At 45.2% G+C, this 24491-nt stretch overlaps 1 protein-coding gene across 1 annotated transcript in view; it reads right to left on the bottom strand.

The window, feature by feature from the left end:
• The window catches only part of LOC146798868 (nesprin-2-like), a 1144883-nt gene that overhangs the window by 666756 nt on the left and 453636 nt on the right, over positions 1 to 24491 (bottom strand). Inside the window, exon 43 of the mRNA XM_085627789.1 lies at positions 9970 to 10270. Coding sequence (XP_085483915.1) covers positions 9970 to 10270 — 301 coding nt within the window. The remainder of the gene's footprint in view (positions 1 to 9969; positions 10271 to 24491) is intronic.

Here is a 24491-nt window from a genome sequence, read left to right as displayed (position 1 = left end):
CCATGGTCCTCTGGCCTCCACCTCTCCCAGATAGCTGCCCCATCCCTGGAGTGATGCCTCTGTTACTACTGTGGGATCTGGTTGGGGAAGGGAGAGGGGTCTGCCTCTGATCCAAACGTAGTTGGTCAGCTACCACTGCCGGTCCTGAGGAGTTCCCTCTGAGATCTGAACCAAGTCAGAGAGATTCCTCTGATGCTGTGTCCAATGGAACTTCAGGTCCTACTGCAGAGCCTGCATATACCATCTGGGATGTGTTGCAAGAAGGATGCAGGGCAGGAAGCCATGAGGCCTAGCAGCCTCAGACTCATTCTCACCAAAAACCAGACGATTATCCTGCACTCGCCGCACGGGAGAATAGGACCGAAACAGTACCATGTCCAGAACAGTTCCATTGAAAGGGAGCATCTGAGAGGGAGTTCGGTGTGACTTCCGCACGATGATAGTAAACCCACAGCGAAAGCAGGAGGCTCGCCGTAGTCTGGAGGTGTAAGATGACAGCCTGGGATGATCTCGCCTTCAACAGCCAGTTGTTGAGATAGGGAAGACTGGCACCCCTGATCTGCGCAGATGAGCTGTAACCACCACCATCACATTGGTGAACACGAGGGGCGCTGGTAAGGCCAAAGGGGAGCCCCATGAACTGAAAGTGCACATGGCCTACAGTAAACCGCAGGTACCACCGATGAGCAAGCAGGACAGGAATATGAAAATGGGCATCCTGCAAGTCCAACGCCACCATCCAGTGTCAAGGGTTTAGCGCACACAAGACTTGTGCTAGAGTGAGCATCTTTAACTTTTCCTTTTTGAGGAAGTAGTTGAGGACTCACAACTAGTATAGTACAAAGGACCTTGTCCTTTGTCGGGACCAGAAAGTAACAGGAACAGCAACCACAATGATCCTATTCACAGGAGTCCTTGTGCTGGGCTTGGACCAGGTGCCCAGAAACACATCATTCAAGGCCTCGTTGAAAGGCAGGAGGGGTTCAGAGAAGGAGACACCCAGCTGTAGGATCTCTGTCAAGATGTTCGTCTTGATGTCCACCGAAGGGAGCTGAAGGTCTAAGACCTTGGCTGCCCTTCTCACCACCATAGCTTATGAAGCTCCCTCCTCCATAGCCACGGTAGGGGGGAGAAACCAGGCCAGAATCTGGGGAGGTATCCAGTCCACTGGCGACATCCAGTTCCTCATACCAGTCCATTTCATGCCCAGACTGGTCTTGTAATGGGTCCAGTGACCCCTCCCAATCTTCCTCCATTCCTAGCCCCTCAAAATAAGGCTGAGGAACCGACCTACAACCCACGGTTACCGTCGGCACTGGAATCTGTGTCAAAAGGTGCTGATCCAGTTCCTGGTCTTTGGGGATAAGGATAAGACTGTCGCCGCCAGGCTATGCCGACGGAGTAAGGAGCCTCGGTGCGGAGGCCGGTGCCGGAGAAGGTTGCAGGGCCACTCCGGATTCACCACCAGATCCATTGGGGCCATCTGCGCCAGAGCTTCCAGAGCAGAACCCAATGGAGCCCCTCCTGAGCTTCTGGGGCCCAAAGGCACAACGGGAGGGTCGGGTCACCCAAAAATGAGGCACATGGCATCATAGAAATCTTCAAGCTGGGAGGAGGTCACTTTGGCACTTGGAAATGAAGGAAAGTGCAGAGCCAACCCAGGCGCAGGTTAGGCAGAACCAGGCCTAGAGTGTCGATGCTCCTCTGTCGTGTCGACCAACGGTCGGGGGGTAGAAGAGGAAGCATGCTTCAACTTCTTGTGTTTCTTATGCCTCTTACCTGACTTTTGCAACGACTTCAAGAGAGGAGAATAGGACTTAGGACTCCCAGAACATTGGCCGGACCTTCCTCTCGACCGGGACCAGGAACGAGACCTCCGAGGTGAGCAACGTGGAGCCGTACGTCAGGCCGCAAACAGCCTTAGGAACAGCTCCCTCACAGCCTTTTGAGCCATGGCCTGGCAGTCTGAGTACGACATCTAGCCATGGTTGCGCTCCAGGCACCAGTGACAAATTAAGTGTGGATCCGTCACTGGCATGGCACAGTGGGAGGTGCCGCACAGTTTGAATCCAGAAGTTTTCTTTGACATTGAGGAAAACTCTACATACCCAAAATTGTCAACAAAATGTGACAGAGGGTAGCTCTCTTCATGGATCTGCGCTAGCTCACGCAGAAAGACAAGAACTGATGTCAGCGCGCCGAGGTGGCACCAAAAAGGTGGCGCAGATGTCACTTCCGGTACGGACGACCACGTCATGCAGAGCTGAGCAACACCACCTTCCAGCCCATAAGCTGCTAGCAACCTCAAACTTAGTACATGGTGCTGTAACACCTACAGCATAAGAGGCAAAGTGGTAAAAGATTTTTCTAGAAGCACTAACATGAGGGCATCAAAATATGACTTAGGCTACATCGTCATAAACCTGTGTACAAGCCCTTGCCTGCATTCTTCAAAAGACAGGCACTTCTGTCACTTGCTGTGTGTTACAAAGCTCTCAGATAAGAGACAATAACGTCAATTTATTAGGAAAGAAAACTAGATTTTGTGTATAACTCAGGTATGCTGTATCGGTGACGTCCATTATTATAGTCTGACTTCAGAGATCTCAACTGAATGCCACTTTCAAGGTGCTAACAATATTTCACCACTACATATTACACAGGCTGCTGTTAAACAGTACATTAACTCAAAATAATATTTGTGCCTAAGAATAATAGGTTTTTTACACATCCGTTCCCTTTTACGAACCCAGTTGCAAGCCTGTGGCCAAGAGGACTGATCAGTTGTCAGGAGAGGGTAGCTTCAAAGTTCATCTGTCTTCTTTTGAAAGTAGTGCCAAGACGGGACTGAGAGTTAATGTTCTGATGGGGAGCTTCCATGCCCTTCATCCACCCATATCACACCCAAAATGGGAGTGAGTACATAGTTCAAATTCAAAGTGCATGGCATGGCCAAATTCAGAATCTGCCATTTTGAAAGCAGTAGTACTCTGAATTGGGACTGAAATGACCACGAACACACATTAGGATATGGTCTACAGTGCCATCTTTTTATCTTTGTAGTGTTGATCTGCTCATTGCCGGATGGATCCCTTCTCCCATGCTGAAGTCTTACATTTAAAATAGTATCTGGTACAACAGTATATAAACTTGGCAACAACAAGTTTTTATTCACTTAGTTGCTGAGGGTTTTCTAGCTTTTTTTGTATAATATTTTGGACACTTGGCTTTAAAGCCTTGAAAACTTTTATTTACATAAAAAGTACCCAGGCCAAATGTGTGTCTTCTTTTTTCCACATGTTGGGGATACTATAGTGACCCAGGGTTTGTGGATTTCCCCGGAGGGAACGAGTAAAATAACTAAATTTCAAACAATGGAATTAGCAAAAGGAATACTGTGCTACACCAGCCATCTTTTCACCTTCAAGAAAGGGCAGTTTGTGGTGGAAATAGGTGTAAAGCCCAAAGTGAACTCCGAATGCTGTGCATTTATAAAATGAAGCTGGGAGATTTAGATTGGCAGATCGAACATTCTTGGAGGTGGATTATTGCATCAAAATATCAGTTAGGTGGTCAGGAGAAAGTCCATCGACTGCTTTGAAAAAAAAAGTGCAAAAAGGTTTCTAGAGTGCTCTACTTTTCGCTGACCAGCATCCAGCTTCATGTCGAAGGATGTGGCGGACAGGTATTTAGAAGGCGGAATAGATAATATCCTCATTGAGTGGGGTGAAGCATTATTGAGGGAGGTTCACAAGCAGATTGTTGCAACAGTACAGTTCAGAGCATGCAGATGAGCTGATTGATGTTTTGGTAGCATGAAGTGGAAGAGATGATGTTAGGTACTTGGTACTGAGCTGTAGTGGCAGTAATATAATTCCCTTTGCACTGAGGGTCTGATTCTTACTTGCATAGGAGAAGCTCAACGTGTTGGGGAAGAAGTGTCTGGGACTTGGTCTGGGGTTGTAGCAAGTGAATCAAGGAAGTAAAGTTCCTCGGTTTTAGAAGAGTTGTTCATAAGAGACTGTAGGGCCACCCCGAGGTGAATGGTAAGGAAGAAATCAGAGATACGTGATTACAAGTGGATAGAGAATGTGGGAAAAGGAAGGTTTGTGTGTTAACAGCGTAGATATGGCAGCAAAACCCAAAAGTAGAAATAATACCCAGAGAGTTAGGGGTGGACCTATGGCTGAGCCTTTGGGGGACATCAATTAATAGAAAGGTTGGTGGGCAGAGCTTGGCCCCACACCACGGAGAAAGACCATTCAAGAGGTATAATGAGAGCCATAGTAGAGCAGGGTCATGTGATACTGATGTTGTGTTGAGAGAAAACTAGTATATGGTTGATTAACAATTTCAAAAAAGGCTAATATATCAAGACGTATTGGAATAGGTCAAAGATGGTTGTGGAAAGCAGAGCAAATAAGGCTTGCTACATGGGAGAGCGCAGATCCAATTGAGTGGAGGCCTTGAGAGCCCTATTAAAAGTGGATAAGCAGGTTAATAATAGAGAGATATGTATTGGATGGTTGATTACTATCCGTTCTAGTACCTTGCAGAAGAGCGGGAGGTGGGACGCTCCAAAGTACCTGGGACATTCAACTGTAGTTACGAGGAGAAGGGTTAGCAGTTGTTTTCATAGCAGTAGTACCACAGAGGATTTGAAACTGTGCTGGTACAACTCAGATAGAAGGTAGTGTTTAAATATGTCAGACATAGAGCGCATGCCAAATCTACAGGGATTCGTTCTCAGATTCCTTTCACAGTTTATATTTCTTGTTGAAAATATGGATATCTCTGTCTCCTTGATTGTGTGTGGAAACTGTGAGTGTAGCGCAAGTAAATTTCTTTACGCTACTGCACTATCTGAATATGCTCTTGAAACATCAAAATGAGGAGCTGAAAAGCAATGTGATATATCTCCGCGATTCTAGAAACTCTCAAAGTGATGCCAGCTTCGGGTGGACTAATCCATGTGTAAAAAGTACTATCTAAGTGATGTTACTGTGAATTGTGTCCCTTGAGGCTCTAAACCGCAGGTAATGCTCATTTGAAGTACTTTAGACAGACCTCTTGTTGAAAAACCTAGATAAGGGCTGTGGAGGAGTGTCTGTTGTGCAGTTCATTATAAGAAATGTTTTTTTAACTTCTGCACTTGGTACCATTAGGTCACAGAGAGCATCTATTTTGGGGCAGATGTTCGGTCAAAGGTCATATTAAGGAGGTTCACAAATTGTTAAAACAACAGAAAAACTTTAAGAAAGGCAGCTAAAATGTATTTATGATACCTACCATCCTTCTCCCAGATGTTATAGAAAAGTGCTTCAGGGTGAAGAAAAAAATTAATCTGTTGCTCCTCAATATCGAGTCCAGGATATGGACGTTAATATGGTGGACACAATGTCGATTGACAAAATATCGAAAGGTAAGTATGTATGGATTTTTTACCTACCTCCACATCTATGTTGCTTAACCAAATATATATCGCCAAGGTACACAGATGTGGAGTTAAGAATAGTAAATCTATCCTTCTCTTTGTGCATATACCTTTTGATATCTTCCCTTTAGATATTCTGTCCACAATATTAGTGAGCGCAGTGGCGGCTGGCAGGGAATGGGGGTGGCGGGCGGGGTGAAAAATACGAACAAAAAATGTACCTCTTTGGCCGGCCCCGTCTCTCCTCTGCTTCCCTGCAGATGTCCAAGAGCAGAAGCAGGAAGCACACACAGGCTAAGCCAATCACAATGCTGCGATGCAGCATTGTGATTGGTTTGAGCGCTGTGGTTTGGCGCTCAAATGGGGAATGGGACCCTGGGCATGTTCTCCACCGACGCTGTAATGCAGCCTGGGTGGAGAGCAAGCAAAGTGCACATGAATGTTTGGCCGGCCCGAGACGGCCAGCCAAACATTCATGCGCACTTACAAAGTGCCCACCACTCCTCCGCCTGTGACCCCCAGCCCGCCCCGCTCTAACCCAGCCCAGCAGCTACTGAAAAGTAACTAAGTTAATATCATTTTATTTTTCCTTTTTTCACTGATATGAAAGCAGTGGGGCGACGCTACTCTGCCTTAGCGGAGGAGCCACCCCTGAGTGTGAACCACAATATTCTTGTACTCTATATTCAAAAGTACTGTCATGAATTTAAGATGTAAACATTCTCTCTAACGATTATTTGTCAGACGGAAGGGCTTTTATCTAAGCCCATCTCTTTAGCAGGAGTTCCTGCAAAAGTAGGCCCTGATATGTCTCTCCTGTCAGTGCGCGCGCCAGGCAGAGTACGTCCAACACACCTCTTACATGGTCACGTGGGGAGGGGGGGCGAGGGAGGAAAGTTTTGAGGGGGGCCTTGTTTCTTTAAACGGACACATTGTTCCGTTTAGCTGCCTATATTGTGCCCTGCTGACACGCAATTGTGTTAAAATGCAGCTCTTAGTAATGCAATTTTGGGCATATAATTTTTAAAGTTCCTTTGAAAGCAGGCATGGCAGGCTGTCTGCCGCCTTGGATTTGCTCTGAAAAAATAAACTGCCAGCGATAGATGTTGCCCTCATCTGCCCTCACATTTAAGCTACTACTTTAAGACAATTTTGTTTCTGTATTTGCTAGGGGTTTTACAAACAGATGACATCCTTATTGAGCAATTTTCTCCCGAACGGCCGTTACTAGATAATTGGACCTTAGCAGTATTTTTTGTGCATTTTGCCCAGGTGCTTTTTTTCCACACTGATAAAACGGTGAAGTCCTCAATCTCTGAGATTTAGATACCTGCGAGCTTCATTTATGAATTTAGAGTGTAGGCCTACATGTTCCTTTCAGACAGTTCACAGCACGTTGGATGCGTTGAGGTCAATTGGATGTTCTTGTGACGTGTGTGCTGCCTGGAGTCAAACATGTAAATCAAGATGGAAGTAAGCCTTGCCCCGTAGAAAAACTATACTGTTTGATTGTCTGAGTATCGGGAAAGCTGGGTGAACTTAAGTGGGTCACTGGAAGGTGCCGTCGAATGTTAAAACAGTTGCGATTGGCCTGCCTGAAGATTCCACTATGGCAGGTGAAGAGACTCTCCCCCTGTACAGGGATCATATCGATCTATTTGAGAAAATTACAGAAGCCGTGTATGCGGGGGTTCTACCTTAGTGCCCCATCAAATATACATTTCTCTTCTTGCCAGCGCCTAGGTCCAGGGCCGGCTTTAGCACCGGTGGCGCCCAGTGCGACAATGTTTTTGGGCGCCCCCAATGACCACCTCAGTCACGGATTTCCTCACTACCACCCTTTAACAGTCTCCATAACCCCTCTCTCAGATGTATTTAATTAATTTTATAGCGTCATCCATGAAAGTGAAGGGTGTCAAAGTATTTTAGATAACACACAGAGACAATCAATCGTAGGTCTGTAAATCAGTGTATAGTAAATGTTGTGAACAGTACTTGGTCTGGAGAAGCACAAACTCTGAATTTAAAATGTAACACAATGGATTGGGGCTCTCTTTAATAGCAAGAACTGATTTGTACCCAAAATGAACCCTTTTCGCAACATTACAATAATGAAAGTCTGGGGAAAAAATACATACGCTATAATTTATACCGTGAAGTTTGCACGCAGTTCTTTGATGACAGTTAATAGCTCATTGTAAAGTGAAACTAACAAAAGGAAGTCTCTGACAAAATCAGAAACCCACTGACCTGTTTACATTACATTCACTTTGTTATCTGCATGGTACATGTTATTTGCAGCAGGCATATTAACCCTCTGCGCTACCTTCAAAACTTCCACGAGTCAAAACTTTTACTAAGACAAAACTCCGACCAGGAAGAACATTAATCACTGGAGTTTTCTTGACATTTTAATTGTTGACTGAAAATTGATTGAGGCCAGGAACGCAGCAGCAGGTGCTTTTAAGCAAACAGGCGCCCCCATGGGAAGTCAGCACCGGGTGCCGGGGCACCGGTCGCACCACCCTAAAGCCGGCCCTGCCTAGGTCTAACAATGCAGAATTTTGGGCACCTGCACCAGGTTTCTGAACCCTTCATCGACCTATTTTTTCAGTGCTCCTAATAGTACTACTGTTAACCGCACACATCTTCTGTATAGGCTGGTAAAATGGGTGGACACAATATCTATTGATAAAATATAGAAAGGTAAGTATGTCTGGGTTTTCTCTACCTACCTCTAAATATATGTAGCTTGACGACATATATATTGTTTTACGGAGTGGAGGGGCTGCGATGAGAATGATTAGGTGTGGGCAGCTCCTAGCCGCCACCGGATCCTTCTGGCATACATAAGAATCTCTGAATGAGGTGTGTCATGGTGAATACTCTACCTTATGTACTGAGCTGTCATGTCGCAATCAATCAGTAATAAGAATTTTTCATACACACAGATAATTATTTTCTACTACCTGATATAACATACTCTTTTTACAAAAAGCTCACAAGGAAATTTTTGCACCTGGGGCTGGTGCTAGTGAAACGGAGGGTTGCAATTAGATGGAGGAGTCGGACACCCCCCAAGGTGACGAACAGGGCCAAAGATCTGCAGGAGTGGGCGGTGGCAGAGCTGATCCGGATGAAAAAGGTCAGGAGGGATGACAAATTGGAAGATGATACGATGGCTTGGAATGTTATGATAGCAGAGATTCCCGTGGGTGGGGGGATCCCCTCGCAAGGCTCTGAAAGGGCACAGACGGGACACACTAATTCAGTGGAAGTACTAATGCATGGGAGTCACCCAGAGACCGGAACTGTGGTAGAAACATAGAGGGTCATTAGGATAGCGGGCGGATCGCCACTGCCTGTATGGCGGTGGCAATCCGCCCGCCAAAAACCACCGCCCGCCAAGCAATTTCCCCCCGCCACATTACCATGGCGGGGGGCACCCCGGCGGACGGAAAGACCGTCTGCCGGTTTTCCGCCGGTAGACAATCCGCCCGATACCGGGCAGAAAAGTTGTTAAAATGGTGGCGGTGTCTGGGAGACACCACCATCCATATTAGTATATGTGCGGGGACATGCCTTTCTGTGGCTCTCGCCATTGGGGGCCCGTAGCGGGCCCCCAGGGATTCTGGGTGGTAGGGGGTGCCCATGGGGGGTACCTATGGAACCCCCCTGCAGTTCCATGCACAACATGGCAGACACCGCGCGGTGCCTGCCACGTTGTGCATGGAACAGCACGACATGCCTTCTTGGCATTGCGGCGGGCGGAGCTGAGAGCACCGCCCGCCGCAATGTCAAGTATGCAGGATGCGCCTGCCAGTGTGACGGGCGCATCCTAATGTGACCAACGGGACCCCCGCACCAATGGTGGGCGGTCCCAATCTACGATAGGATGGCGGGCGGGCGGACTCCTAATGGTGCATATAGTATCTGTGAGCCATGGTCCGACCTGGGGGATCTGATATAGTAGGGAAATGTTTAGCGACCAGGGAGCGGGAGAACTGGGATGGTAGTTTAAGTGTTATGGTTTGTTTTTTGCTAGAATATCATTGATCTGTCCAGATCCATGTACCTCTTCATATGTGATACGGATGAAAATATGTTCTTCTTGAACGGAATGTGTAAATATCAATGTCATGGCTCCTGTGAAGTATAACTGTTGCCATACTTTGGTTGTGATTCTGGAGGTCACTAAATACAATAAAAAATATTTTTAAAATATAGAAACATAATCTTTTTACATGCAGTCTGTTACCATGGCCTTAGCCTCATTATGATCTTATGATCTAACTCAGTAGCACTTCTTGGATTGACATCAGAATAGGGAAATACCGAATTAGACTTCCAAGATTCAAACATGTCACATGTAGGGGGAAATATTTGTAGGAAAAAATATATTTGTAGTGAAAAAATATACATCAACATGCTAGAACTATAGACCGCCTAAAAATGCAATGCACTTAAAATCTAAATACAGGCATATATTGCTTTTCAACCAATAACATCAGTGGGTGTTTTGGTGTTGTTCTAACCTGCAATTGATGGAGCAGATAGCCATGCAGATCTTTTATTTCCAGCCAGAGTTCTTCACCGAGGCAAGGGTCTTTTGTACTGCTGAGAAGACGCTCTTCTTGGCTCTTTAACTCCACGATGGACGGAGTTAAATCTTTTGCTTCTGCGAGGAGTTCCTGGCAGACTTTCTTCTGAGCTCGTGTCTCTCCGATGCCAGTGCAAAGACGTTCATATTTCTTCTGCAGTTCTTTAACTTTCAAGCTTATTTCAACTTTACTTTGCATATATTTTTGCCTTTCAATCTGGATGTTTTGTAGAAAGCTAAAGAAAGCACAAATACATTGAAAACGTCACTTCCTGTACCTTATATATGAAACCATATAAGAACCATTACACTTCTGTGCCAAATGGTTTTGTTAAATGAAATTCATATGCTATATTGTTATTGGATTTACGTATTCTTGAGAGCATGGCAGTGCAATCAATTTCAAATAGATGGAAAGTAGCCTTACACCTGAGTGACGCCCTCGGTCAAATGCTGGGACATGTATGTTGAGCCTTGAATCAGGAAAAATACCATGGCACAATCAGTGCTTAATTTGTGCTGGTGTTTTTGCAGGTGCGCAACACTGGCAGTTAATTGTTAACACCGACACTTAATTATGGTACAAAATGGTGGCACTGTCTGTCTATTTTTGTACAGAGCACACCAGATTAACAATAAATTACACAATAAAAAAAGAATTCAACAGCATCCAAGCCATTCTTACTGGTTTCGATAGTCTGGAAGTGTCCAAAATGTCACATTTATACGTGTGATATGTTTAGTAGGCAGCGATCATACTGGCATGTGGAAGTAATGCTTGGCACCACAGCTTTTCAATTTTCGTAGTTTAATTCACAGTTGCTACTACTACCAAATATATATTTTTCAATCAAGGAAATACGAAGGGCTGAGTCAATGATGTTAGGAATCGCACCTATGAGCTGCAGGTGATACACTGACGTCAGCTGTCACTGCTTATATAATTCAGCCAACTTACATATAGAAAAATGCAACAAATTCAAATCATAGTTAATACTTTCATATTTTATTTAAATTAGGCAATTTTTGCTCCTACTTTTTTTAGCTTCTGATGATTTTTTTCAGTCAAAATCTATTTCCATGTCTTGCATTTCAAGATTTTTAAAGCATGGTTTTTATTTTCAATCTGTCAACCCGTTCTGTGAACAATTAAAACACAGAAACGGAAATTCTAGCAGCTTAAGGACTTTATCGAGTCCAGGGAAATGGAATAGCAGTCAAAACCCACCTACGCAAAAGTGTTAAGGTAAAAAGCGTGCAACAAGCCTGTCTGCCTGTGACGTGCGTCTTGAATGCTTTTCCCCTTTAGTTGGGTTTCTTGAGTCCCTATGTATAGCAGAAGTATACAAAGCCACTGAATTTAGCATGGACCAGACCCATGGAGCAGCAGGGTGCTTACCAAAGGAGAGGTGATCCAAAAGTGCATTATTAACAAGTGGTAGACAAGATCAATTGCAACTGCGGAGTAAATCTAAATACTAGATAGTCCACACTCCAAATGACACACTTATTTTGTGATCCCGGTGTAATTTCAACTGTCCAGGGAAAGAACTGACGCAGAAGGTCGCAAATGTCTTCTGTTTCTGAATACGTCATGGGAGGGATTAGTCCGGATCAAGGGACGAACAAAATTACAGATTTTGAAACATTTGCGGAGAAGGACAGATTTATGTCTCTTTGTTTTTGGAAGACAAGTCATAGCAGAAGGAGGGTGTCAGAGCTCATTAGAGACTGAAGACCTCCTGATATTAGCAGTTGCTGACCAGGGCCGTGCTGGCTGTAGCAGGCACCGGGTGTTTTCCTGGAGGGTCGGTAGGGTGGGGGAAGTTTTTTGACCCATGAGGGCCGGGTTTGCAGCATTGCTGCAATATCGGCCCCCTGCAACAAAAGCGTCAGCGGTGCTTGACACTAGCACCCCCCTCCATGCCAGAGCTTCTCAGTACAATCCACCACCCCCTTGCCCCCTGTGCCCCCCTCGCTGGGGGCCGGTCAAGAGGCATTGCCAGGGCTGGTTTCTGTTCCCTGTCCAGCTGTGTTGCTGACCCCCGCAATGGGGTCCCATAGTGAAGAGCTTTGGGACCAATGCAGGCCCCTTTCGTATAAGCTTCTTGGTTCAATAGGAAACCACTAAAAGATTCATGACAATTGGAGTGAGGTGTTTGAAGCATTTGATTCCTTACACCAATTCAATGGCAGCATTAATGGACACTTTAGAAGGGACTAGGAGTATATTGGGTACACCTACGTGTAGGGAAGTTGTCATAGTCTATTTTGGATAAGAATGAGGCTTGTACTAGTGTTGTGATAAGGGCTTTTATTCTATAAATTAGCCTTAGTTGATAATGGGCACTTCTTTGGAGTAATTAATATTTAGTGTAGATTCAGGTATTTGCCTAGGGTAAAGTCCAAAGATTTAGCGCAGTCAATAAAGGAAAGCTTACAACCCAAAATGTTGATCGAATTAAGCCACAATTGGATCTCGGCAGAAAAATAAGGGGCAAAATTAGTAGTGACTCCATTTTAGATGATTCAGTTTGAATTGATAATAGGACATTCAGGTTTAAAAATCTACAAGAATCTGCGTCAGGAGAACAATGTTCATGAATGTCAATCTGGGCTTTGGTATACTGGCACATCCCTTCCCTGCAAAGGCACCGGACTTTTCGCTTCCTTCCCCTGTCTTGAGACTGGTGTCAAGGTTGTAAGTGACTCTCAAAGGGGAAACAGCGTTTACAGCGCTGTCGGTACAACGCGGTGCCATTAAAACGCGGTCAGTACAATGACCGTGTTGTTACCACACATATCATTACAGCGCAAGTCATTACAATGACTTGCTGTAGGGGGCTTTAGGTGTTTGATTTTCAATCCAACACCTTCCCTACTGTTGCACAGATTGGAGTTGTAATAGTAAATTATACTATTCCAAATTCCAGTGCCCCCTATAGCAAGTCGTTGTAATGACATGCGTTTTTATGGTATGCGTGGTAACAACATGATCGTTGTACTGACCACGTTGTAAAGGCATGTGTTGTAAATGCATGCATTGTAACGTCATGTATTCCTCTCAAAGCTTTTGATGGGCAATATCGCCACCATAAGCACTACGTATAATTCAAAATCAGTGGAGGAAGAAAAATTTCAAGGAAGCCATGAATATTGTGTGGACGGATAAGTCAATGGAAAAGACATTAAGAGATCACCCTTTAAGAGGGTTGGCATCTTTCCCAATCGATCATGGTGTCTGCTGGAAATCTGTAGTACATGACCTTACCAATCCAAGATGGTGGAGGGTAGTTCTTCTGAGTTAAGTGAGCAAGAAACAGTGATGCAGTGCAAAGTTGCCCACTCTTTACACGTCATAAATTACTACATAAAATGTTGAAAAATACATAACATGAACGTACACTTAGCACGTTTCTTCCTTGAGTTAATGCTTAATGGAGATATTTCACTTGACATTACTATTAAGGGGTGCGTTTATTGCAGAATTAGAGGATCTACTCACAGGTGTGTGATAACTATACTAATTAAGTTGTTTTAATAACGTCTTAATGGAAATAAAATTATCCTCATTTAATAAATAATGTACTTACCCTAAAGAAGAAAGCCGGCTTTCATAAAAGTGTGCTATAATGAATGAGTAACATTTAGTGACTTGCACGTTTGATTAAAACCATCCTCATATATGTCAAATGTGATTTTACTTACAACAATAAAGTTTATGTAATGTGCACATTAATGTTACACGTATACACATTTAAATGTAGTTCTCAGTCATACTTACACTTGCTCAAATCTAAGATTTATTATATGTTACATGTAGATGAATTTATTGCAATGCTCTGGAAATGTATATTGATTTATGTTTAAATATTTACACCTGAATTGATGTTACCTTGTCCTAACCATTTAGGCCTGTATTTCACCATGCTGCATTTAATAAAATACTGTTTTCCATTTTCTGCTAACCTGGCTTTTCTTGCAGGTATTCAGATGCATTGTTATTTTACAAAAGATACATTATTGTACTAGAGAAACTATTAGGAAATGCCTGAGAAAAATATCTTGACAAAGGTACATGGAGAGCATATGCGCTAACTGAATGGACTATTTAGAATATGTTTTGATCCACGTTGTGTCTGAGAGAGAGATGCCATTCCCATATCCAGCGTGGGAAAATTTATTGACGGTGCAGGCCACAACTTGGGATCCTGACGAGAACAATGGACCCCCGATGGTGTGATAAAGGGGCTGTTACCTAGTGGACTCTGAACGTTATAATATAGTGTTTGTCCCTGATTTCTTCAGAGATTCCTTCCTGACCTTTGCCAGAATGCTTTGCTGAACCCCTTCTGCAGACTCTATGTGGAACTCTCTTTTAAGGACTCCTTGCAGACACCTTCCCTGATTCCCTAATACTCAAAGGGGCTTTATGAGGGTTATTCCTCAATGCTTCCTTTTGATTACTTTCGAATAGATTTTATCATATTGTATTATTGTATATGGATAAGAAGCACTTACTGGCCCTTGTAAATTTTTATAACAATATCCCCAAAGAGCAGCTATATGGTTTACTGAGGGAATTACGGAAAGATATCTTCCATATACAGGATAGCTCGATGGAAGATTTGTGCATTATTTGGGGCGGGGATTTTAATCATGTTGTATGCCAATATGCTATGAGGGGGATTTGCGGCTCAAGTGTGGATAGAGATGCCGAACACGCCCACTTTCAACACACAACAGGAGATTTGTTTAATACTATTGTTTGTCAATTTGACTTAGGGTTTGCTAATGAACTTTGTTCCCCAATAGTTCCATGCAAGAGTACATTTAATGGCAGAGGATCCAGTTCTATAATTGTTTTTATTTTGGTTACAAAGATCCACTCAAGCAGGGTGTGTAGTTTTGAAACTCACCCAAATGCAATGAATGACCATTTTCCAATAAGTTTATCTATTTTATTAGTAAGCATTGTATCAAGTAAGGATCCCCCAGTGGAACAATACCCTTTTGAAATTTCACTTAATAGATTAAATGGGTATTCTCTTAGCTGGGAGAAAATAGATCCGACTGTGTTCTTTAACCAACTAATAATCAAGTGTAATAAGGCTGTGGTTGTCTGCCTCGATGAGTATGCCGCCGATATTGAGGTTTTAAAATCATTTGGTATTATTATTGAAGGAGACTAAGAAGTCATTAACAGTGAATATCAAGGAAAAACAGCAGATGAAACATGGATGGTTTGACGTGGGTTGCACTAAAGCACTTGCAAATTTAAAGAGAGTGCTACACAGGCAGGATAGTTGCAAAAGTAATAGAACTTCGTCAAGGAGCTATAAAATAGCGCTTTCTTCCCGCAAAAAGATATTAAGAACCCAGGCATGGCAGGCTCTGCACGACGCCTGTGTGCTTCGAGATAATAATAGCTTCTGGAATGTGGTTAATGCGCCCCTACTAGCTCCCAGAGATCTACCTTCAATAGATATAGCTATTAGTGAAGCAACATGGGTAGAGCACTTTACCAATTTATATAATGACGAGAAGCAAGATAGGGCTCATGTAGAACAGGGTCTCTCTTTGCTGCCTGAACACAGTTGTATGTTCCCCCCTGGATTTGCGTTTCTCCTTGAATGAGGTTACAAGTGCTATAAATGATAGCGCTGCAGGCAAAGCCCCCGGTCCGGATGGAGTGCCGGTGGACAGTCTAGGGGCCACTATTAACCCACGTTTTAAAATCTTGCTGCCAACAGGGCCTGATTCCATCCTGGTCGGATTCTATAGTGGTGCCAATATTTAAAAAGGGGGATCGCAATAATCCTGCTTGTTATCGGCCGATCTCCCTTTTGAATTCCTTTCTAAAAATAACTGGGTGTATCATCTTAAACAGGTTACAGACCTGGGCGGAAGAGAAAGGTGTTCTTTCTAAATTGCAGTATGTCTTCCGTCAGGGTCTAGGGACCACTGAACAGGGATTACATTTAAACCTCGTGATTGGCAAATACACGCAAGCCAAGCAAGAAAAATTATTTTTAGCATTCGTGGATTTGCGCTCCGTTTTTGACTGCGTAAGGCATGACAGATTGTGGAGCATATTAAAGGAAAAGTGTGTGGATTCCCCACTTATACTTTTTATGAGACAGTTGTATAGTGATGCTGGTGCAAGGATCCGGTTTGGAAAGTGGGCGAGTGTACACCCAAATTTCCTATTAGTAAAGGCATGAGGCAAGGCTGTGTCCTCGCCCCATTTCTTTTTACTTTATATATTAACGATTTAAGACAATTTTTAACTAAACAATGCCAGGATCTCCCTTTTATAAATAAACAACCTGTGCCCGCACTGCTTTACGCAGACGATGCGGTTTTAATGGCTTGCACCCAATTAGGATTGCAGAGAGTTTTAAACAATTTTATAGTGTTCATGGGTTCAAGGGGACTGAAAGTAAAATATATCAAAGACCTACATAATGAAATGTGGTACAAACAGTGCTGGGTGTCGTGATATTCTCATTGAAAATACTAAAGTGGAATGTATTAGCAGTTTCCCATATTTAGGTATCCATTTTGACTACTGTGGGACTCGGGTACCAGCTGTGCGGGCGAGAAAACTGATGTTTATTAGGACAATCGGTGCACTGTCCAACTTTGCTAGAAGACTGAGCAGAAGACCGGTGCCAGAGTTAATACTAATATATAAAGCTAAGTGCCTATCTACAGCAATGAACGGGGTGGGCATTTGGGGCTACACGGATGTGCAATCGATACAGCTAATAGAAAATGCATTTACCAAATATTTATTGGCTGCCCCTAAAAGCACTGCTAACTTTATCTGCCATTCGGAACTAGGCCTGTCGTATATTACAGACCTGATTAAAATTGAAGCGTTGTTGTTGTGGCACAAGGTATGGGCCTCTGAGGATACTAACTTTAATCAGGACGGTGTCAGGGACTGTTTGGGGATGTCTAGGGTGACCGCTATCCCGTGGTTAAATTATATAAAAAAGTTCTCGAATGACATAGGCCACCCTAAATATTTCGAAAGTCCTGACAGTATTGTTGCAATTTCAAGAAAGGAATTAAAAGCAATCTGTCTAGCACATTTACAAACCATTAGACTTACTCTGGAGATTGTTAAACCTACAGTTCTGGACAATCAACTAATGCTATCATGTTATGCCACGCAGCCATATTTAGTTTGTGTACCGGGGAGCTATGATAGGATGCTCTTAACTCGATTTCAACAGGGGTCCTTTCACAGACTTATAAGCTTCCCTAAAACTAATGATTGGTCCAAAAATGTGGGTGTTTGCCCGTGTGATGCTATATCGCAACAATCTACATTGCATATTACTTTATTCTGTACGTTTTATTTGTACCCAAAAAATAGATTTTTAAAACCAATTTTTTAAAAATGTGGCTTGAGACAATGTCGCACAGCGTTCCTAGTGTTACAAATTTTAGATGATGAGTTGACCATGTTATCTGTTGCTTCTTATTTGAAAAATGTTATTAATTACAGAAAATCTATGGGGGTACTTGACCCCTGATTATTGTTTGACTATCAATGTAATTTCTTTTCTTTTTTCTCGGAAACATGTTTTTTAGAAATGTATTTAAATGAATGTTTAAAATTGTGCTTTTATAATTTAGTTCTTAAATAAGCTATTTTGATTGATTTGATTCCTTTCTAAGTGTGGCTTAGACTAACACTTATTCCTGTCTCACAGATGACTCTTGACCAAGCTTTTGAGATGCTAAAGTTTTCCTACTTGATTTCCTTTTGTCCCGTTCTGATTTCCCTCATGAAAAGTCCCTGATTTGTGAGGTTCTCTATTATTCAATCATCCACTGCACTTTGGAGACTTATATTACTAATGTGTAGGCGAGAGGGTCATGGACTATTTTCTGAGCATCAAATATTGATGATGTTATTTTGTATCTCTATAAAATAACTAATTGTTTATTTGATATTGGTCCGCCTCAATTTCTTTAGGAGGCTTGGACTTCCAGTGGTTATTCTGTACCTTTACAGGATGGTCTTAAGAATAGTCTATTTAACTTTAATTTGTAATAAACCTTTTTGATCTTGGCTGCAAACTCCTGGTCCTCATTGTGTAGCCAAATGGGTTGCATTGTTAATTTGAATTTGATTGAATGTAAATGCTAACTCCCATCACTTCTCAGTCGCGTTAAAAAGGTCCACCGGAGGACCAATGGTAAGCAAGTGGGCCCAGAAACCACTGAATCAAATCAATGTCAACCAGCACAACCAAGAACTTTTTGCTTGGCAACTATGTATCTTGCTAGGTTCATCCACTGTCATACTAGTTCAAATTCGGCTCCATGTGCACCTATGTTGTTTTGGTTGCTTCCTTCGGTTCATTTCAATGTCTGCCTGCTTCGCTACTCTTCTACAGACGTCCTGCTGACTCCTGTAACAAAATAAGTTCCTCAAGTGCTGAAGTTCTCATCATTCCATCTCCTATGAACCCACTCCTTGAGTCTCAATGCATGCTGTGGGTGTCACCTTTCTATTAAAGTATAGCTCACAATCTGTTGAAAATTTGCTCTGAAGCTTGACTGAGTTTGTGGTTCTGAACCGCAGCAATGTAGTCCCTCTGTTTCCCCAAGACCCAAGATGCTGGCACTTATCTGGAAAGAAAGCTGTGGACAGTACCCTGGCAGGTGCAAGCATGAGGTCCAACAAGACCAACATAGCCGGAAAGCTACAGCAGGCATGGGGGTCTTACCACAAGACCTGTGGTGAAAATAATAGCCACAGGGGAAGTAATAAGTCAGAGTTCTATAAAGTCTGCTTCACCCACTCCCATATGAGGATCATTTGGAGATGGCCTATGGCTTTTAGCTGGCCTTTGCAATTATAGCTCTGAGGTAGACTGGTAGACGACTGCTTGCAAAGCACTTTGGAAATATCTGGGAATCCTAGTCTGCTGTTACTTCTGTTATTGATAAGTATATCACTGAGGCTTTCTTCAAGTCCTCCTGTCAACTGGAACCATCTTCCAACAGACATAAAAAAATACTGCTCATTATGTTTGGGATGCAGCGTGAGAGGCAATCTGGTCCTAAAATTGACGAAGGACATTAAACCTGTGTGTCAGTTTTTTCAACCCCCACTTGTCTTGTGAGCAAACAAGCTGTGGAAGAAAAGGAAATACTGTCTGGTGGAAAATCCAAGACATACTAGATACCTTGGAGCACAGAATGAAGGATAAGGGACCAAATTGAATAATTTCAAAGTACACCCAGAATCTATGTACAATAAAGTAAGTTCCACAGATGGGTAGATAGAGAGGATAGAATAGCTGTGTGCACAATGACTTGAGTGGTATATGATAAAATCCAACATGTTTCAGTCATGCACCCATACTTTTCTAGAGGACAGGGTAATGTTTAGTAAACTTTTATCTATCTGTCAAGAATTCCTGTCATACGAGGGGAGGAAAACGGTAACCAGCGAAAACGGACTACATCTCCCAGGATGCTTAGCGGTTGAGAGGTTATGTAAACAGGAGAGCTGTTACATAACTCAAGGGAAACACGCCCTTATGTAAACAGGAGAGCTGTTACATAACTCAAGGGAAACACGCCCTTATGTAAACAGAAGAGCTGTTACATAACTCAAGGGAAACACGCCCTTATGTAAACAGGAGAGCTGTTACGTAACTCAAGGAAAACACGCCCTATAAAGGGAGGAACCGGGAGGTACAAGGCTGTCGGATATTGTGTTTACACCGACGTACCTGCTTCGTGAAGAGCAGTGTTCCGGAGTGGTGCTCCAGTAAGGCAAGAACGGAGGTAGGTCGAGTCGTTACTCCCTGGGCCGTGTCTTGCCCCATCGTCACCTGTGAAGGACCCGGAAGCTCTACCGGTCAACCATTGAGCTTCGCTTTTTGACTCGGCTGAGTCCAAGCGCAGTGGCGCTTTTGCTGGTTGGAGTCGTAACTCCCAGCCCGACCAGAGACACAGGGACTGCCAGCTGTAACGCACACCAGGAGGTGTTTGCCGCGTTACAGACTCGGAAGTCCACAGGATCGATCGAGCGGCTGCTCTCGGTTCAGTCTTCTTGCTTGTGATTGGGGTATCGGTGACGCATCACCAGGAGGTGACTCCGCGTCCCGGTGCAGTCTGAGGAAGAGGTTGAGCGGCTGCTCCCTTCAGGTAGAGACCCCGGCTGGGTGTTTCCCTGACTCCTCGATTCTCCCCAACACTCTTCGTGCCCCTCACAGCCTACCGATTGGCATTGTCGGCCATTTCATTTCTGCCCTCTGTTGGCATACGCCGGGATCGGCGTATATGCAGAGCACGGTTAGGACCATCCGTGCTGTGGGCTGGTAACGTACTTAGCCTGGAGGATTCCAGTGACTATAACTTTTGTTTGTTCTTTGTATTTTATTTGCCTTCATTAAAAGAACTAACCCTTCACAAGTGGTTGCGTCCTCATTGTCGTGTCTGTTAAACGATCCTGAGACGTTCAGGGCGTTACAAAATATCCGACCTTAATAACACTAACTGTCTCCCGGTCGATAACAGACATGGCAACACTTGATGATGTGCTGGCTGCTTTAGCGGCCATGCAAGTTGAAGTGGCTGCCTCTAGGCAAGAAACAGCCGATGTAAAAGCCAGACTGGATGCTATCCAATTGAACCCGCTCACGCCCAGCACCTCCCTCACGAACCAGACCCCTGCGGTAGTAGTGGAAATGCCGGTAGCCATCCCCTTGGCAACACCAGAGAGGTACAGTGGGGATCCTAACACAGTGCAGGTATTCCTCACACAAGTGGCGCTACATTTATCGTGCAAACCAAAGGCGTTCCCCACGAGTCAGGCTCGTGTGGCTTTCCTTATATCCTATTTGGCTGGAAACGCGGCACAATGGGCCGTACCTCTGGTGAGCAGGGACGACCCCCTCTTATGTGATTGGGGTGCTTTTCGCAAGGAATTCCTGAAGGTATTCGACAGAAGGGCTGACTCGTACACGGCGGACCGTGAAATGCTTGAGTTGAGACAGGGATCCAACGACCTGGTGCAGTATCTCAACGCGTTCCGAAGGCTGGTTGCGGAAACCAAGTGGCCTGTTGCTAAACAGACGGCGCTCTTCCATCAAGGGCTGTGCGATGAGCTCAAGGACGCCGTGGCTCATATTGACCCTCAACCCAAGACATGTGAGGGCCTTATCAACCTGGTATTACGGCTGGAACATAGGCTAAGTGAAAGAAAGGGGGATCATGGGAGAAAAGGAAAATCCCTTCCATCCTATGTGACGGTGGGAAGTCCTGAAACTTCCACCGCATCCAAGGGAGAACCCATGGACATCAGCGCAATACGAGCGAGCCTCACAGCCACGGAGAAAGAGTCACGCCGTAAACAAGGATTGTGCCTATATTGTGGCAAAAAAGGCCACTACGTACGTGAATGCCCTGCCAAACCGAAGGCGTCACGTTATCGGGCCAACCGGTCAGTAACAGCCGTGGTGGACATACCGGCGGAAAACTAGAGGACTCCAAGACCAGAGAAGGGGCATCTCGGAGTCACTCATCCATCCCTTCACTTTCCAACTCGGTCACTAAGGGACAACGACACCTGTTTATCACGGTGCACGTGGGAGTGCATGACCAGTGGATACCCGTTGTGGCCATGGTGGATTCAGGGGCCACTGGCATGTTTATGGACCACAACGAGGCATGCAGGCTAGGGCTAGTGCTTCTTCCCAAAGCAGTACCCGAAGACGTCTATGCGGTAGACGGAAGGCGATTGGTGACGGGGCCCATCGGACAGCACACGGGGGTCCTTCCGATGAGATATGGGAGGAACCATTTGGAACAAATCGATTTTAACATCATCCGAGCGCCCCAATATGGCGTCATATTGGGATTGCCGTGGCTACAGAAACACAACCCCTTTGTGGATTGGCCAACACATCGCATCGAAATGACGTCACCGTATTGCATCCTGCATTGTGGAATAAGAACGGAATCCCTTGACGCAGATGAGAGCGGGAGTCAGACGGTGGCTACAGCGGCAGAAAAAGATGTGGCTCTCCCCCAGGCTTATCACAGTTTTGAGGATGTATTTGATGAGGTGAAGGCGGAAGTGCTACCACCACATAGACAGTTTGACTGCCAGATCGACCTGGTGCCAGGGGCCAGCGTTCCCAGCGGCAGGCTGTATGCCCTGACGGAGCCTGAAAACGTGCATCTCCGGGGGTACCTGGATAAACTCCTCAAGCTAGGATTCATCCGCCCGTCCAAGTCTCCTGCCGCCTCGCCACTCTTCTTCATCCCGAAGGCTAATGGGGAGCTGAGAGCCTGTGTGGACTTTAGGGCATTGAATGCGATAACCATAAAAAATCGGTACCCCTTGCCTCTCATCAGTGTACTTCTGGAACAGGTCAAGAAAGCTCGTATCTACACCAAGTTGGATTTGAAAGGGGCATACCATCTGGTGCGCATGAGGGACGGAGACGAGTGGAAGACCGCCTTTAAGACCAGGTTCGGCCTTTTTGAGTACCTCGTCATGCCGTTCGGTCTGTGCAACGCCCCGGCAGCCTTTCAGTACTTTTTGAATGAGGTATTCAGAGAGGAGTTGGATATCTACGTGGTCGTATATATCGACGACATCCTCATCTATTCGTCCAGTGTGGAGGAGCACGTACACCACGTCAAAGCTGTGCTCCAAAAGCTGAGGGAAAACATGCTGTTTTGTAAACTCAGCAAGTGTGACTTCCACGTCACATCCGTGGAATTCCTCGGAGTGATGCTGAGTCCAGAGGGACAGGAGATGGCAGAACGAAAGATCAAGGCGGTGAAAGAATGGCCGGTGCCCCAAAGCGTGAAGGACGTCCAAAGTTTCATTGGCTTCGCCAACTTTTACAGGCGGTTTATAGATGGATTTTCAGGAGTGGTGGCCCCAATCACACAGCTACTGAGGAAGTCCAAGGAGTTTGTCTGGTCCCCTGAAGCGAACAAAGCCTTTGAGGCCCTGAAAAGCGCCTTTGGTAAGGCGCCGGTGTTGGCTCACCCCGATCCGGATCTCCCCTACGTGGTGGAAGCGGACGCGTCGGATGTGGCGCTGGGGGCTATCTTGTCCCAACGCAACCACGACACAGGGGTGCTTCATCCCGTTGCGTACATGTCCCGCAAACTCAACGACGCCGAACGCAACTACCATATTGCGGAGAAGGAGCTTCTCGCAATCAAGGACGCCTTCACCGAATGGAGGCATTGGTTGATGGGGGCAAGACATGTGGTATCGGTGTACACGGACCATCAGAACCTACAGTTCATGACGGCCACTAGACACCTTTCTCCCAGGCAGCTGCGGTGGATGATCTTCTTTGCGGGGTTCAACTTCCGCATCACATATCGGCCGGGGACGGAAAACCGGAAGGCGGACGCCCTGTCCCGTCAATCTGCAGTTAAGGAACCATTGCCTGCAACCGAGCGTTCCATCATTTCCCCGAGGATGGTATTGGGGGTTATCCAACCGGATACTTTCCTGAGGGGAATAAAGAGAGGGATCAGGTCATTCGCATGGCGGAGGTGGCTCCTCAGTCACAGAGAATGGCAGCTGAAGGACGGGATACCCCTGAAGGGCAGGTGCCTATTGATACCCACGCCTAGGCTAAGGAAACAAGCATTCATCTGGTGCCATGACTCTCCATGCGCAGGTCATTTGGGCTTTGAAAAAACGGTGGCTAGCATGGGACGGCATTTCTGGTGGCCAACCATGAGAGTGGATGTCAGGAGGTGGGGACAGGAGTGTCCTACGTGTGCTACCATGAAGGCCGACCATGGCCGAACCCAAGGGCTCTTACATCCACTTCCGACCCCGGATAGACCATGGGATAGCATATCACTGGACTTCGTGGTGGGCCTACCGGTAGACCAGGGGATGACGGCAATACTGGTGGTGGTGGATTACTTGACGAAAATGGGGCACTTCATCCCCTGCAAGAGAGTCCCTACGGCCGGGGAATTGGCGTCACTACTCCTAAAGAATGTGGTACGACTGCATGGATTACCTGGGGTGATCGTGTCGGACCGGGGGTCGCAGTTTACTGCGCAATTCTGGAAGACTTGGTGCACTGCGCTGCATGTTAAGACCGCCCTGTCCACCAGCTACCACCCTCAAACGGACGGCCAAACCGAGCGCCTGAACCAAACGCTCAAACAGTATCTGCGATGTTTTGTGGACCAGGGCAGGGAAGAATGGGTCGACTTGCTATGGGTTGCAGAGATAGCCTATAACAACGGCACTCACAGCTCCACACAGTCATCTCCGTTCTATAGCAACTATGGCCAACATCCCAGGTTCTTGCCATTTCTACATCCGTTCAGAGAGGACAGGATTCCCGCCACAGCGGACAGGGTGGCACACATAAAAGACACGTTGATGCGCTCAAGGGCTGTCCTAATAGAGGCCAAGAGAAGATA

The sequence above is a fragment of the Triturus cristatus genome, chromosome 9 (assembly GCF_964204655.1).
Source record: "Triturus cristatus chromosome 9, aTriCri1.1, whole genome shotgun sequence".
Taxonomy (NCBI): domain Eukaryota; kingdom Metazoa; phylum Chordata; class Amphibia; order Caudata; family Salamandridae; genus Triturus; species Triturus cristatus.
Note: the sequence above shows the minus strand (reverse complement) of the source record. Positions and strands in the feature narration are given on the sequence as shown.